The 16,632-nt window shown below is 37.4% G+C and overlaps 1 protein-coding gene across 1 annotated transcript in view; it reads left to right on the top strand.

The window, feature by feature from the left end:
* Window positions 1-269: 269 nt before the first annotated feature.
* Window positions 270-16,632, top strand: part of ADGRG4 (adhesion G protein-coupled receptor G4) — a gene marked incomplete at its 5' end in the record, with an annotated part of 147,022 nt that continues 130,659 nt past the window's right edge. Inside the window, 2 exons of the mRNA XM_062182999.1 lie at window positions 270-292; window positions 5,941-6,560. Of these exons, the coding sequence (XP_062038983.1) occupies window positions 270-292; window positions 5,941-6,560 (643 nt within the window). The remainder of the gene's footprint in view (window positions 293-5,940; window positions 6,561-16,632) is intronic.

Here is a 16,632-nt window from a genome sequence, read left to right as displayed (position 1 = left end):
TCACTTTGGAAGCTGGGCTGAGTGAAGGGCTTTTCAGCTTACAGCCAGTAAGATCTGTGGCTCTGACCTGGGCATCCTTCGACTCCAGGGCAGGTCCATTTCCAGTGATGCAACTCTTGGCAGAGCTGCCAGGGCTCTTCACAAGCTGACTTCTGCTGAAGCCCAGGCTTACCACATTGAAAGCCACTGCAGTGGACTGGCCTGTTGGGTCTCCTTGAGGGCAGATCACTGTACAGATCAGCCATTAATAGGCCTGCCACCCATTGCTTCTGATGCCGAGCTTTCTTTTCCTCCTGGTTTTTGTTAAAGCAGACCAGAGGATGCAAGTCAAGGGAGTGCCCGTTTCCCATCTCTAATCTTTGGTGGCCTGAACTACAAGTCTATAGTCACAGGCATGTTCTGTAGTAGTTTTTCTAAGGTAGACAATGCCCATGAGGAAAAATACATTCTCACTTAAAAACTTTCTTTCCCTTTGGTCTGAAAGGGAGGTTTTTTCCTACTTACTGTTTACTTTGCTGATGGTGAAGTAAATCTAGCTATGAGATTATTATTTAAGCTCTTATTTTGGCTATGCTATTACAGAAAAATGTTAGCCATCTCTTTTATAAGGTCTAAAGATTAAATTGTGCATCCTACAGATTCCTTCATAATAGAATTAGTTTCCTACCTTGAAGAGAATAGAGAAATGAAAGAACAAGTTGGGCTTAGAATAGAGAAATGAGGGAGCAAGTCCCAGATCGCTTGCTGACAATAGCAATATTACATGAATACTTAGCAAACTGTTTCAACCATTAGATAACAACTTAAGAAAACATTTACCAGAAGGTCCAATGCCTTCTAGAAATTGTAAGAATCATGTATTTGGAAACACCTCTTCAATATCTAACATGGTGTAGTTTGTTTAGCCAGTAAACTTAAGCACAACCATATAAAATGTTTTTAGTTTTTTTCTACCAACAAGTATAAATCATAAGATGCAGAGATTCAGGTCACACGAATTAAAATGTATCTTCGATTAATTTTAGCAGCTTAAATTTATGGACAATCTTATCTACAAGCCAATTAAAATAAAATTCTTAATAAAATTTTCCCATGTGGACATACTGTATGTACACACATATAACATAACATAATAGACCAATATAGCAATTTTAATAATAGCTTTTAAAATCTTTAACTCTTTTTGTAGATTGCCAATTGATTTGAATTGCTTTTTGTTTTTAGTAACCTCAGTTAACCATACTTTCTCTCAGTTGGTACTGTTAATACATTATTGGCTTCATCTGTTTACAGAGCCATCCCAAAGTACTGAATACAATAAAAGTGGCTGGAAAAAGTCCATAGGAACCTATAGGAGGACAGCTAAACACAGAACCAACAACGCTTTAGTTTTATGAGCAGCAAATCATATATAACTATGGATGACAAAAGACTTTAAGTTGCCATGTTTAAAATTATAAATTCATCAACCAACAAGAGGCACTTGCTTACTTCACAGTATTTTTGAAAGCACCTGCAGGATTTTACAAGTATTTAATCCTTTAGGCCTCTGGGGCTTTCTCATTAAGATAACTATCATGTCTAGTAACACAAGATCATTAGACTTTTTAATTCTCAAACATTTGTATTAATAGCATTTTCCATTATAGAAACTTAAAGTTTGGTACCACATCACATCTTGACAGTACTTCTAATATAATCCAAATAGCCTGAGTAGTTGGTGCCTTTATAAGATGAGAGACATAGGTTCTTCGATTTTTTTCAGTTGGGCCCAAACTGGAAAAACCAAAGTCCAGGATTTACTGGAAATTTTAGAGTCCAGATTGTTTGAAACTTTGATTTTTTGAATGCCTATCAAGAATTCCAAGAAGGCTCAAAATCCAAAATATCTGGTTGAAATAAGATTCCTTAAAATCATAACATAACATAGACCAAATTTGATCATTGTTACAAGGTGATTATTCAAATCTTTGAAAAATAAGCACATATTTAAATAACCCATAGCTCTTAATAAAAATTCAGCTGTTTTTGAACAATTAGAATTTAACAGACATCAAGAGAACATAGTAGATTAACACATTGCTTTAACAGAGTATCAGATTTGAATTCTATGTCAAAGAGAAATTGAGCTTCCTGTGATCTTTTGCTGTGAGGTTTCCTTCCTTTACCTTCTTTCATATTGATGACCATGTTTCTGTGTTTCTGTGTGTAACACATCTTTAAGCATCTTTTGCAGGGCAGGACGAGTGGCAACAAATTCTTTCAATTTCTGTTTGCTGTGAAAGGTCTTTATTTCACCTTCATTCACAAATGAGAGCTTTGCAGGATATAGTATTCTGGGCTGGCAGTTTTTCTCTCTTAGTACCTGGGCTATGTCTCGCCATTCCCTTCTAGCTTGTAGGGTTTCTGATGAGAAGTCTGCTGTGAGTCTAATTGGAGATCCCCTGAGAGTAATCTGACGTTTCTCTCTTGCACATTTTAGAATCTTTTCTTTATGTTTCACTGTGGTGAGTTTGATTACAACATGTCGTGGTGAGGATCTCTTTTGGTCATGTTTATTAGGGGTTCTATAAGCTTCCTGTACTAAGATGCCTCTGTCCTTCTCCAAACCTGGGAAATTTTCTGCTAGTATCTCACTGAAAATGCCTTCTAATCCTTTCTTCCTCTCCATGCCTTCAGGAACTCCTAGAACCCGAATGTTATGTTTTTTAATAGTATCCTGTAGATTCCCGACAATATTTTTTAGATTTCTTATTTCCTCTTCTTTTCTTTGCCTGTTTCCTTTCCTGTTCTCTGTCTTCTAAGTCTGATTTTCTCTCTTCTGCTTTGCCCATTCTGTTTTTAAGGCTCTCTAATGTGTTTGTCATTTGATCTATTGAATTCTTCATTTCATTATGATTTCTCATCACTATCACAGTTTGATGTTCTACTAGTTGTTTCATTTCATTTTGATTCCTCCTTAATATTTCATTTTCACGAGAGAGATTTTCTATCTTGTCCATTAAGGATTTCTGTAGTTCAAGAATTTGTTTTTGAGACCTTCTTAATGTTCTTATCAATTTTTTGAGATCCGCTTCTTGCATTTCTTCTATCTCATCATCTTCATAATCTTTAATTGGAGTGTCTTTTTCATTTGGGGGCGTCATAGTGTCTTCCTTGTTCTTGTTACCTCGGTTTTTGTGTTTGTTGTTTGGCATGTTGGAGATATTTGGTTTCTTCACTGTGGTGTTTTTTCTTGTTATACTATGGCTCTAGGTTAAGTGGACTGTCTGCTTTCGATGGAGCCTTAGAGGCTTGAGATAAGTGTGGCCTGAGAGCTCTGTTTGGTTCCTCATGTTTGAGGGTGTGCCAAAGGTGACACTCCCAGGTTAGGCGTGGTAAATCTCTCTTTCATTCTTTTTTTTTTTTTGATACCAATGGGAAGTAATTCCACACAGCTGAACGTAATTGGAGGTAGTTAGCAGGCGAATGATATACCCACAGGAGCCAGAGATCAGAAGCTCTTTCCCAAGGACCACACAGGGAATCTCTGCTGCCCTCAGTGTGGGCTCCAATTCTCCTGCAGTCTCCCACTGGGTTGCCAAGTTAGATCCTAATCTCCTGTTATTTCACCCCCCCAGAGTCAGGTTTTTCTGCTAGGCTCAGGGCTGGTGCAGACCTGAGGTCGCCCTGCTTATGACGTATGTCCAAAATGGCGCCTGCTCTTTGTCTTGCTCGCTTTTGAGAGGTGAGCAGAGAGAGAGAAACTCGTGTCCATATCAGTCACTTTTTTTTTCTCTTTCTCTCTCTTCTGATTAGCCTGGTGAACTTTTCCCCACGGAGTTTCAAGCCTCATTCCCTCTAGTCTCCTCTTTCCGCTTTCCTGCTGGTGTCTCGGGCTATTGAGTTTCGGCTCACCTCGCGTTCCAGCGCTGGTGTGTTGATTCTGCCACTGGTGTCCCGAACTTGGGCTCCCATGCTCTCCATGCAGGTCCACTGTGAATCAGTAGTTCTGGAAGCGTTTCCTCTGCTGTTTCTTCCCCTACTCTTCTTTGAACCTGCAGTATCTCCAGTTTTATTAAACTGTATCTTTCTGGACTATCAGTGTGCTCTCTTACTATTCCGCCATCTTGCTGCTCTCCCATTTCTATTTTTGGCAGCTAGTTTTATGTTAGTTGGAGGAGAAGCCCTTGTAGACCCTATAAGATTATGATACATTCTCTTTTAGGAGACAAGTGAGCCCTGGAGATTTATGTTCACCATAATACCGGTTCTTAAATGTATTTTTGTCATTCTGGAGGGCTGAACAGAAAAGCCATGTTACCCAATAATAATTGAGACACATGTTTCATAAAAATATCATGCTATGGGATGAACTATTGATTTATTAGTCACGTGAAAGATGGTAAGATACTATAATCACATAAGCCCTGGACAGATACAAGCATTGGCTTATCCACCATGGATAGTTCAGATATAACAGGTGCACAGCATGAGTTTCTGCATATGGGTGTGCATATGTGTGTGTGCTGGTGAGTCTGTGTGTGAGTGTGTGGGCAGACATATGCATTTGCTTGTTTGCTTTTGGAGGACATTCAGTAGAGGAGTGGAGCTAGAAAACATTATATGCCCAAAGAATCTCTGGGAGTTTTCATTTGGGGTCCATCTCCCAGAAGTAGAGAAGTGGTTGCTCCCTGCTAGCCCATGTAGTGTGCTGTTGTGGTTGTCACTGTCTCAGAGCAGTGGTCCCAACATTACAACCCCAATTATGGGAGCAGTTATAATTCCTTTCTTCCATAGATCTCCGTGTTAGTTTGGCTTGGGCTGTGTTAGTACTGAAACTTTGGGTGATGCTTGGGAACTTTCAGTTGTGTGCCTAGTGGCCTTGGGGTGTGAGGTTTGTAGTGGTGATAGGGTCATCATTCATCAGCAGCTTCATATGAAACAAAAGGCAAACCCAATTGAAATTTTCACAGGTATTGCCTAATTGCCTGGCAAAAGGCCCCCAGTGGCTGCATCCTTCCGTTGTGTTTGAGAGGAACTTGGATACATCATTACACCTAATTTTACATAATCTCACACTGTCACTAGGTAGGGATGATTATCTGGCATAGGCTCAAATATGAATGGTGGGCCCTAGAGTTGGACAGACATACAGCATTGTGGCCTAGAATGCCTCACTTTACTGAAGCAAACCTTTGTGGTTCTGGCAGGCTGCGTTACATGTTCAAAATTATACAGCTCATGAGTGTTGGAGCTGCAATTTCACCCCAGGTCAGACTCCAGAGCCAATGCATGTCAATGGCCATCTAGAGCATCTTAAAGCCACTATGGCCCCTTAGCGTGGAGAGGGAAAGAGGGCATCAGAGTGCACCCAGGGAAGTGCCATCTCTTGCATTCCTGAGCATCAGTCGGAGACTTGGAGCTTCAGTACTGTCCAGCTGGCCACCCTTCTAGATTTTGTCAGTGCCTTTCAGTGAGCAGCAGTCTCCAGAGACAGAATAAATCAGGTAATTTGGATCAGGAAAAGGCATTGGGGAAGCAAACTGCTGTTGCACCATGCATATAGTAAGGCAGTTATGTGGGTGGAAATAGTTCTCTCTTGATTATACGTGTGAGGAATGTGTGTTGAAATCCAAGCTGCCTTTTCCCTGGTTCCTTTCCCCCATTAAGCCACACACTTCTAACTACTTCTCCAAACTGTCCAGCTGGTGCCCACTAATCTAACTTTTTATATTAGCCCAGTGAAATATAATTAGGAAGAAAGAAACCCTTCTGTCAGAAACAATGCCAATATCAAATAGAGAGGATTTCTGTATATCTACTGTTGTAGCTTCTTTATGCCAGTTTTGAGTCATAATTATATTGTGTAATCTGGTATTGACTATATTGCCAAGGAAGATGATACAAATTTTTAACCAAAAATTTCATTGGTTTTCTCTTCCCTCTTCTCCAAATATGATCAGATACAGTTTCAGTAAAAGGGAAGAAGCTCGATTTTTCTGGAAGAGGAGACAAATACGTAAGCCTGATCAACACCATTCCTGAACTCAGCAGATTCACAGTATGCATTGATTTAGTATTAATGGAGGATAACTCAAGTTATTGGATGGCCTTTTCCTATGTTACTAATAACACTTTCTTGGGCAGAGAAGACATAGATCTTGGACTTGCAGGAGACCGGCAGCAGCTAATACTATACAACTTGGGCAGGACCTTTTATATCCATTACCAGCTGACTCCATCTCAATGGCACACAATATGCTTGATATGGGATGGTGTGAAAGGCAGATTAGAGCTTTTCTTGAATAAAGAAGGGATACTGTTAGTGATGGATCAACCACAAAACCTGACACCTAATGGGACTCTCATCCTAGGGAACTTTCTGAAGAATGGCGACAGCCGGGTTAAAAATGTGGTGCCGCGATTTAACAGCAGCTTATATTACTTTCAACTTGGGGACTGCGTCCTGGAAAATGAGGAGTTTATGAAGTGCTTAGATGGAACTGTAGTTAGTTGGGAAGAAAACATCTGGTTCATCCACAAGATCATCCCAACTGTCGACAGGATGCTGCACTGCTGTGAGTAGCATGAACTTTCCTCAATGCCAGGGTAGCATTGATGTGTCCTACTGCTTGGTGTTCTGAATAATGCACTCCTAGACCCAGGCTCTGTCTTCCTCTGACAAGTCCAAGGTTGCCAGTTTTGTCATCTGCTTTTTAATGTAGAACAGTTTGTTTTCTTTAACCTTTTGTTATGATATATTTTCAAACTTACAGAAGAATTGCAAGAGTAAGATAAAATAAAATATACTCTTTACCCCAATTTACCAATGATTAACAGTTTCCTATATGCTTTGTCATTCTCCCCATCTCAATCTTCTTGGCTTCTTCCTACACACACACACACACACACGCACGCACCCACACTCACACATGCATCTACACATGCAACTTGTTTCTGAATCATTTGAGATTAAATTGCAGGCATGATTGCTCATTTTCTCTAAATATCTCAGTGGGTAATTCTTAAGAATAAAGAATTCCCTTAACCATACTACAATGTTCAAATTCAGAAAATTTATCAATACTAGTATCTAATTCATAGTTCATATCCAAAATTTAGCTAATTATCCCAATAAATTCCTTTATAGCTGTTTTTGGCTTGGTCCAGCATCCCCATTCTAGATCATGCATGGCCTTTGGTTATCATGTCTGTTTATATTCAAATTTGGAAGAGATCCTCAGTCTGTCCTTATCTTTCATGACTTAGACATTTTTACTGTATAGTCAAGTTACTTTTTAGGATATCCTTCAACTTGTTCTGTATTCTTCTCATTGCATCACATCAGTGGACAGACACATCATGGAACGTTGTCCTTTACTCATGAAAATAATTTTGATAATTTGATTCTGGTGATGTTGGCCTGATTTCTGCCCTGTACTCTCTTTCCTTTGTAACTTCTGGGGAGATGTTTTGAAATTAAATAAATGGTTTTTTATTACATTTTCACCTAAAATTTTTACATGGATTTCTTGCCCCAAGTCGCTAATTACTTCAGTGGTGTCAAAATGATGATTTTTAAGAAGTCTTAGGTTCCTACATTAGTTGACATTCTATTGTAAGAAAGAACTTTCTTTTCTTCTGCATTTACTCATTCCTTCATTCATGTGTTTATTCATATGAACATGAACTTGTGAACTGTCATTTTATTCAATGCTAGTATCATTTGTTTTAATGGTTTTAATGGTCAAATTGGGCCCAGATTCAGCCAGTGGGAGTCCTTCAATCATGCTTCTGTATCCTTTTGACACATTTCCATCATTCTTTGAGCATTTCCTTATTTTCTGACACAATATGTTCAGGTTCATCTTGTACTTTTTTTTTTCTCAGTCCAAGAATTAACCATTTTACCAAGGAGCCCTGGTTCCTTTAGCAGGGAATTGTAAACAAATTGTCTTTTCTTGTTAGAACAATGATGGTATTAAAGGGCCATTTGGAATGAAGCTTTTCTAAGAAAACTGGCCTCTTGAAGTTACACATGTAGGTTTATATTTTTATCTGGTTTTAAGAAGAAAATATAGGATTGTTTTTCTCTGTACAGTATCACTGTTCCCTTAATTCCAAGCCTCTCCACCATCATCAGCAGCAAACCTCCTGAAGCATGGGTACACAGCAGTAATGGCATCAAGATAGGATTTCTTTCTCATCTCCTGAAGTGTTTGCTTATTCTTAGAGGATGTTATTTGCCATTCTTAAATTTGTTTGGAGAGGGGTGATTACAGAGAGAATGAGGGCTAGATCCATGCCTAGGAGAGCTTTCACAGACTGGGGATATGTCCCCACCAGCAATCCAGATGCTGTTTGAGTTAATGACAGAGGTACATTTCAGGAGATTTCTGTTTCATTGTGATCAAACCAACACAAAGAAATAGGAGAGCTATTTACTTGTGCTGCTACCTGAAAGCATTTGATTTTTCTCTTTTCTGAGGTCCTGAAAATAAAAGAAAATAGCTCTAGTTGGCTTTAATTACCAAACCTGAGCTAAGAACTAGAAGGCTAAGCCTGAACAACTCACCAAAAGCATTTTAAAGTAGTTGTAGCTTTGATCTAAGGAGCCAGAAGCATGGACCTATTAAATCTGTATGCTTAGCAGTGATCTTTGAAAACCTAATCTGGCCAGGTAATGGCCATGGCCTTTCCCACCACTTTGCTGGTAAATTGTTGAATCTAAGTGATGTGTTAAAGAGCTAGACACCCTTACTTATTCAGCCAGCACTTTTGTACATTTTTAATGTGCAATCCAACTCTTTTGACTGACTCTTTGTGGGACTAATGAACACAATAATCCAATACAACACACAGACTAAGCACAACCTAAAATGGAAGTTGAGCAACAAAAGTAGAAAATGTTCTGTGTTCTATTCAGGTTTCTTCAACTGTTCTTTCTAAATCCCAGACCAGGACTTCCTAACCTGAGGACCAAAATGGGTTTGAAGGAACTGGCAAAATCCTTGAAATTGTATGCAAACTTTAACAATTCCAGGTGGATTTCTTTCTAAGGACAGTCTATAGTTTCCATCACATTATAACACGACATGATAATTGCCATATTTTACTAAGTTCTTACTGTGTGCCAGGTATTTCATAGGTGAGAAAAGAGAGGCTCAAAGGGATTAAATAAATTACCTGAGATCACCAATCAAATAAACAGTGGAGCCGGTGTTTGGACAAAGATTCTTCTGGTTGCAGATCCCATATTCTTTTCACTTCCACACCACACAGAACTATTTCAAAGGAATCTGTGATTGGTGTTGGTAACCTATCTGGGGAAATGAGGCTGCCATTGTTGCTGACCTCACTACTGAAGGAGCTGTAATACTCTGGTATTTGCCCTGCTTCTGACTTGGCTGTATGACATCTAGGAAAAGGGAGAAATATATGAATATGTATGAGTGCCTACATCAGGTTTTTATTGTCCATAGAAGGATTATGACCTTTAAAAATAAATTTTAATGAGCACATTTCTAGGTTATAAATCTCAATAAATCTATTTACACATGAATATTATATATATATATACATATATATATATATATATGAGGACAAGACTTTTGGGGGAACATTTAATGCAAAATATGACCCATACCTGGGTTTAATAAACAAATATTCACTATAGTTGGAGATGTCTCAGGAATACTTAGCACAGTGATAAATGATAACAGTTGTTGTTCATTAGAAATTTAGTTTTGGAGTTATTTTTAAGAACCCTTTCCTTATTATTTCTTTGTGAACAAAATGGATTTAAACAATGCAAAGTATATGAACTATAAAGTAAAAGCTACCCTTCCATTGTTCTCCCCATTGTTCTCTGGTACCTATTTTTAAACTTTTTTTTTTTCCAATGAGCTTATGATAAGTGTGTGTGTGTGTGTGTGTATGAGTATAGTCCAGAAAATCAAGAATAAATAATATTTAGAAACATACATATTGTTCTAAAACTTGATCTAATTTAATTTAATATTCTCATGGGCACATAAGCACTTTTAGATTTGGTTTTAAGGTTACCTGTATTCCTTTGTATAGATGTAACATAATTTATTTATCTAACCCACCATTGATGAACATTTAAGTTCCTTCCAATTTTTGCAGATATAAATAATGTTGCAATAAATTTCTTCATGCATATGTGGGTTTGCAATTTCGTAGGAGACATCTCCAATAGTAGAATTTATTATTAATTTAATTACACATCAAAATTGATTTTTCTCTTTAAATAAAATTAATAGTGAAAATTTTAAAATATAAATATATCTAAATCTAAAGGAATACTATCCTTTTCGTTTAATACCTTACCCCAAGCATTTTTTCACAAAAGTAATGACTGTGAAGAACTTCTTATGTATCCTTGGAGAAACTATGTAACTTGTGCTTAGATTTAAATATTCTTTTTTTTTTTTAATTTTTTTTTTGACAGGCAGAGTGGACAGTGAGAGAGAGAGAGACAGAGAGAAAGGTCTTCCTTTGCCGTTGGTTCACCCTCTAATGGCCGCCGCGGTAGCGCGCTGCGGCCAGCGCACCACGCTGTTCCGATGGCAGGAGCCAGGTGCTTATCCTGGTCTCCCATGGGGTGCAGAGCCCAAACACTTGGGCCATCCTCCACTGCACTCCCTGGCCACAGCAGAGAGCTGGCCTGGAAGAGGGGCAACCGGGACAGGATCGGTGCCCCGACCGGGACTAGAACCCGGTGTGCCGGCGCCGCAAGGCGGAGGATTAGCCTGTTGAGCCACGGCGCCGGCCTAAATATTCTTTTATTTTATTTTCATAATTTAAATAATTATATGTATTGCTTTCTGCATTTTTTTAAAAAAAATCATGTTAGATTTATTTATTTATTTGAAAGGCAGAGTTACAGAGAGAGAATGAGAGACAGAGAGACAGAGACAGAGAGAGAGAGAGAGATCTGCTGGTTCACTCCCCAAATGGCCACAATATTTCAGGATTGGGCCAGGCCAAAGCCAAGAGCCAGAAACTTTATCTGGGTCTCCCACATGGGTGGCAGGGGCCCAAGCACTTGGGCCATCCTCTGCTGTTGCTTTCCCAAGTTCATTAGCAGGGAGCTGGATCAGATGTGGAGCAGCCAGGACTCAAATCGGTACCTGTATGGGATGCCGGCGCTACAGGTAGTGGCTTTACCCACTATACCACAGTGCCAACCCCTTTCATATGTTTTTAAAATTTATTAACGTATTTTAGAGGTATTTCTATGTCATAAAATGTAGATCAACCTGATTATTTTGGAAGGGAACTGAATAAGGGTATTCTGTCATTTATTCAACAAACTCCATTGAAGGACTTTTAAGTTATTTTCAGTTTTGAGCTGTGACAAAAGTCTAGTGAATCTCAAAAGTAATGAATGGTGACAGAAATGTCTTGAATCAATCATTAAGGACTAAGTTTCCTCTGTAGGAATGGTGAGCATAATTTTCAGCAAAGGACTTGTTCTGATTTGTGAATGTATGAAGATTAAGAGTCTTCCAAAGACATGTAGATTAAAACTAGTTATACACTTAAAAATTAGTGGCATTATTTAAAAAAATTATTAGAGAGAGAAAGAGAATCTTCCATTTGCTTGTTAGCTTTCCAAATGCCCATAACAGCTGTAGCTGGACTAGTCTCAAGATACAAGCTCTGAACTCCATACAGATTTCCCACGTGGGTAGCAGGTCTCCAAATACTTGAGTCATCATTTGCTGCCTCCAGGATTACACATTAGTAGGAATCTGGAATTAGAAAAAGAGCCAGAATTTGAACCTACGTATTCTGATATGGAATGAGGGCATCCCCAGTGGCATCTTAGCAATCGTGCCAAATGCCAACCCTCACTTAGTTATATGTTTGAGAAATCTCCTTTATTAAAAAGAAAGAAATCACATGATTTGAGCACATCCTGGGAAATCTAACCTGTATCAAAACATAGGGTGCCTGTATCCATGGATCATTGATTTGCTGAGAAATATTAATTGATCTAGTGCTCCAGCTGCTATGAATTACTCCATGAACTGGCCATTCTGAAATTATTCTAACATGGGCTGTATACTTTATGTACTTTCTAAAGGCCTTTGTTTGGTCCCCTTATTAATCCCCTCTATCCAATTATCAGCTGTGATAGAAAAGATTCCATGGTGATGGACTCTACTAGCTAAAAGGCAGTTTGGTCTTGCCCTTGTACATCAATTTTCTGTGCTATCCTCGTTTTTCATCATGAAAGATAAGCATGAGCTGTTTGTAGTTTGCTCAAAGCCTCCTTATTTGTATTCTCCTGCACAGGGTGACATTATCCTATAGGCTCTGAGGTGGAAGCTCTAGCCTCTCTCTCTTGATCACAAGGTTCATTTTTCATGTCCTTTTCTGGAAACTGAATGCAGACACCATTTTGAAAAAAAATTTCATCTCATCAACTTAAAGATACTCATTACATATTTTTTCTACTCTACAGGCAGATCTGTTTGTGTCAGTTTCTGGTCACCATCATCTCTCAGAAACCTAATCAACTCACTGAATTATATTTTCAGAGGTCATGATTGAAAACAAAAGCTAGATGCAAGATGTGGACTAGAACAACACACAGATTTAATGTGAGGAGATATACCCAAATCACAACCAGAATGTGGTACTTTAGTAAATGTTCTACTTAATATTCTGTTGGCAGGTACATCTACAACAAAATGTTTCATAAATATTCAGTTACTCTATACTTCTGTTCTCTAGCTCCCAATGATTACAATACAAGTTTGTCTAGGATGAAAGAGGAAATGGCAATTAAATTCATACCCCCCCAATTTAACATGGATTATCCCCCACTTTACCATACAAGAACAACAAGGCTCATGTAAATCACCTGTAAAAGTGATCACTTGTTCACAAATGGGAGAGAGTGAATGTGAACATGTTTACAAACCCTCCAAAGATGGAGGTTGATTACATGGCTTCTGCTATTCTTCCAGTACTAATGGGCACTTGATTAATGCTCAGCTCCCTGTGTAGTATGGACTTTGGTAATTGCTATTTTTTAACTGAGTTTTTAATTGAAATAATTAGTTTCATATACAGTTGGAAATCCCTTGTACACTTTGTACAATTTCACCCAATAGTAAGGTTTTGTAAAACTGTAGTACAAGAGTACTTTAAAAAGTTCATGAAAAATGGAATTAAAATATAAGTGTATTTTGGAAAAAAAATTTTTGAAATCTAAGCATAGTTTCTCAAAATACACATTTCCATGAACTTTTTGAATTACCATCTTATATCAACCAAAATATTGACATGGATACAACCCATCAATTGTATTCAGATTTCTTCAGTTTCACTTTATTCATTTGTGCAAATTAAGTTCAATCAACTTTGTCACTTGTGTTTGTGTATCTACTACTACGGTCAAGATACAGAACGTTCTAATATCACAAATATCTCTTGCATGGCCATTTTATAACCACATTCACCTCCTTCCCGTACTTTCCCTTTGCCCTGCTCCATTCTTTACATACTACTGTTAACCACTAATCTGTACTCCATTTCTAAGGTTTCCTTATTTCAAAAAAGTACAAAAATGCAATCACACAGGATGTACCTTTTTGGATTTTTTTTTCTTTGTGTATCAATAGTTTGTTCTGTTTTATTGCTGAGTCCATGGTATTCACCTGTTGAAAGATATCTGCACTGGTTCCTATTTTTAGTTATTATCTAAAAACACTGTTATAAACATTTGTGTACAGGTTTTTGTGTGAACATATGTTTTCATTTCTCTGGGGTAAATACTCAGAATGGTAGTACAATGCCTACATGTGGCAATTGCAGGCTTGCTTTTCTAAGAAACAGCCAGACTGTTATTCCAAGTGGCTGTATTAGCTTATATTTCTACAAGGAATGAGTGGCCCAGTTTCTCTGAATGATTGCCAGCATTTTATGTTGTCACTATTTTTTATTTCAGTTATTCTCATAAATGTGTAGTGATATTTCATCATGGTTTTAATTTGTATTTCCCTGGGGACTGATGATGTTAAACATCTTTTCCTGCTTATTTGCCATCTGTGTATCTTTATCACTGAAATGTCTGCTCACTTTTGTTTTGCCCCTTGAAAAAATCAAATTGTTTTATTTTTGAGTTTTGAAATTCTTTATATATTACAGTCTTTTGATGGATATGTCTTTTGTAAATATTTTCATCTAATGTGTAGATTGTATTGGTACCATCTTATACTTTATTTTTTCACATTAATTTGATATTAATACAAAATGATCAGATTCATTGTTATTCATAGATACATTTCTAAGAATATGATGATATTCCTTTCTGTCTTATCTCTCCCTGACTCTGACCCTCCCCTTGTTTTCTCTCTCTTTATCTTTCTTCATTTCTTTTTTTTTCTTTCTTAGTTTTTGAGATAACATATTTTAAGTTTACATTAAAGTCAAGGGCTTAATAATCCACTAAGTAAAGAGCTCAATCCATAAAATATAAAAAGTTCCTGGTTTAGTAGGAATATAGACAAGGGCTACAAACAATAATCAAATGAACAGATGAGCATTTCACCCATATACAGTAAATAGCACAGATCATTAAACTATAGTAGTATAATATTCTTAACCATTAGTTTGATAAATATATAAAACAAAATTTGACAAAAGTATATTTGTACCAGTACTGATACACACAGGCATTTTCTTCTTTTTTTGGTTTTATTTTTGACTTTTTTTCTTTTTGAATTTTAGCTCTCACATGTAAGGAACAACACATGGTATTTGTCTTTTTGTGTCCAGCTTATTTCACTTCACATTATTTCCTCCAGTTGTATCCATTTTGAAGCAAATAGTAGAATTTCATTCTATTTTATAGCTGAATAATATTCCACTGTGCATGTAGACACACACACATAAATATAAAACACACTTTCTTTATCCATTCATTTGATGAGGGACATCTTTGTTGATTCCATATTTGGACTATTGTGAACAGTGCTGCTATAAACATATTGGTGCAAGTATCTCTTTGATACAACGTGTTCATGTCTTTTGGGTATATACCCAGTAGCAGGATTGTTGGATCACATGGCAAGTTTATTTCTAGTTACTTAAGAAATTGCCACACTTTTCCACAGTGGCTGCAATAATTTACGTTTTTCACATCCTTGCCAGTATTTGTTACTCCTTGTCTTATGGATTTTAGCCATTCTGACAGTGGTGAAGTTATAATCATTATGGCTTTGATTTACATTTTCCTGATGGGCATTGGTCCTGAGCATTTTTTATATGTGTGTTGGCCATTTGTATTTTTTTGTTTTGAGAACTGTATATTGAAGTCCTTTGCCCATTTAGGAAACATTCAGCAAACTGAAGAGGCAACTGAAAGAATGGGAGAAAATATATGCAAACTGTGAAACTGATAAAGGATTAATATCTAGAATCTATGAAAAGCTCAAGAAACTCAACAACAACAAAACAAATAATCCAGTTAAGAAATGGGTGTGAAGTATCACTATGTTCCTAAATCTGTATATATTAAATACATGAAACTTGTATATCTTAAATAAAATTTTAAAAAAGAAGAATAGGCAAAAGACTTGAGCAGGCATTTTTCAAAAGAAGAAATTCAAATGGCCAACAGACACATGAAAAAATGCTCAGGATTACTAATTTTCAGAGAAGTGCAAATCAAAACCACAATGAGGTTTCACCTCACCCCAGTTAGAATGGTTCTCATACAGAAATCAACACACAATAAATGCTGTTGAGAATGTGGGGGAAAGGGTACCCTAATCCACTGTTGGTGGGAATGTAAACTGGTGCAGCCACTGTGGAAGACAGTATGGAGCTTCCTGGGAATGACCCAGCAGTCCCACTCCTGGGAATTTACCCAAGGGGAATGAAATCAGCATATGAAAGAATTATCTGTATCCTAATGTTTATTGCAACTCAATTCACAATAGCTAAGTCAACCCAGATGTCCATTAACTGATGACTGGATAAAGAAATTGTGGTATATATACAGTATGGGATGCTACAAAGCTGTAAAAAAGAATGAAATCCTGTCTTTTGCAATGAAATGGATACAAGCAGAAACCATTATACTTAGTGAAATAAGCCATTTCCCAAACCACAAGTAACCATATGTTTCCCCTGATCTACTAATAAGAGTACCAAAAAAATGTAATGTATAGAGATTGGATGATTGTTTACAGCCCTTGTTTCTACTGTTGAGAAATAGTGTTTTTTTTTCCTTACTATTTGTTGAATTCTTAGTGTATGGTTAATCTTATGAGTATAAAGTAAATTGGAAGTAGATCATTGTAAAAATTAAGAAAGAGAATAAGAGAGAAAGGAGAAAGAAGGGTGGGAGCATGGGCAGGTAGGAGAGTAAGGTGGGAAGTATAATTATGTTCCTAAATTGGTGTATATGAAATACATGAAACTTGTTTACCTTAAAAAATTTTAAAAGTTAATTTAAAAAATAACTATAGCAGCTGGTGCCGCGGCTCAATAAGCTAATCCTCCGCCTGCGGTGCCGGCCGGCACACCAGGTTCTAGTCCCGGTCGGGGCGCCGGATTCTGTCCTGGTTGCCCCTCTTCCAGTTCAGCTCTCTGCTGTGGCCCAGG

Source organism: Lepus europaeus, chromosome X (genome assembly GCF_033115175.1).
Source record: "Lepus europaeus isolate LE1 chromosome X, mLepTim1.pri, whole genome shotgun sequence".
NCBI lineage: Eukaryota > Metazoa > Chordata > Mammalia > Lagomorpha > Leporidae > Lepus > Lepus europaeus.
Note: the sequence above shows the minus strand (reverse complement) of the source record. Positions and strands in the feature narration are given on the sequence as shown.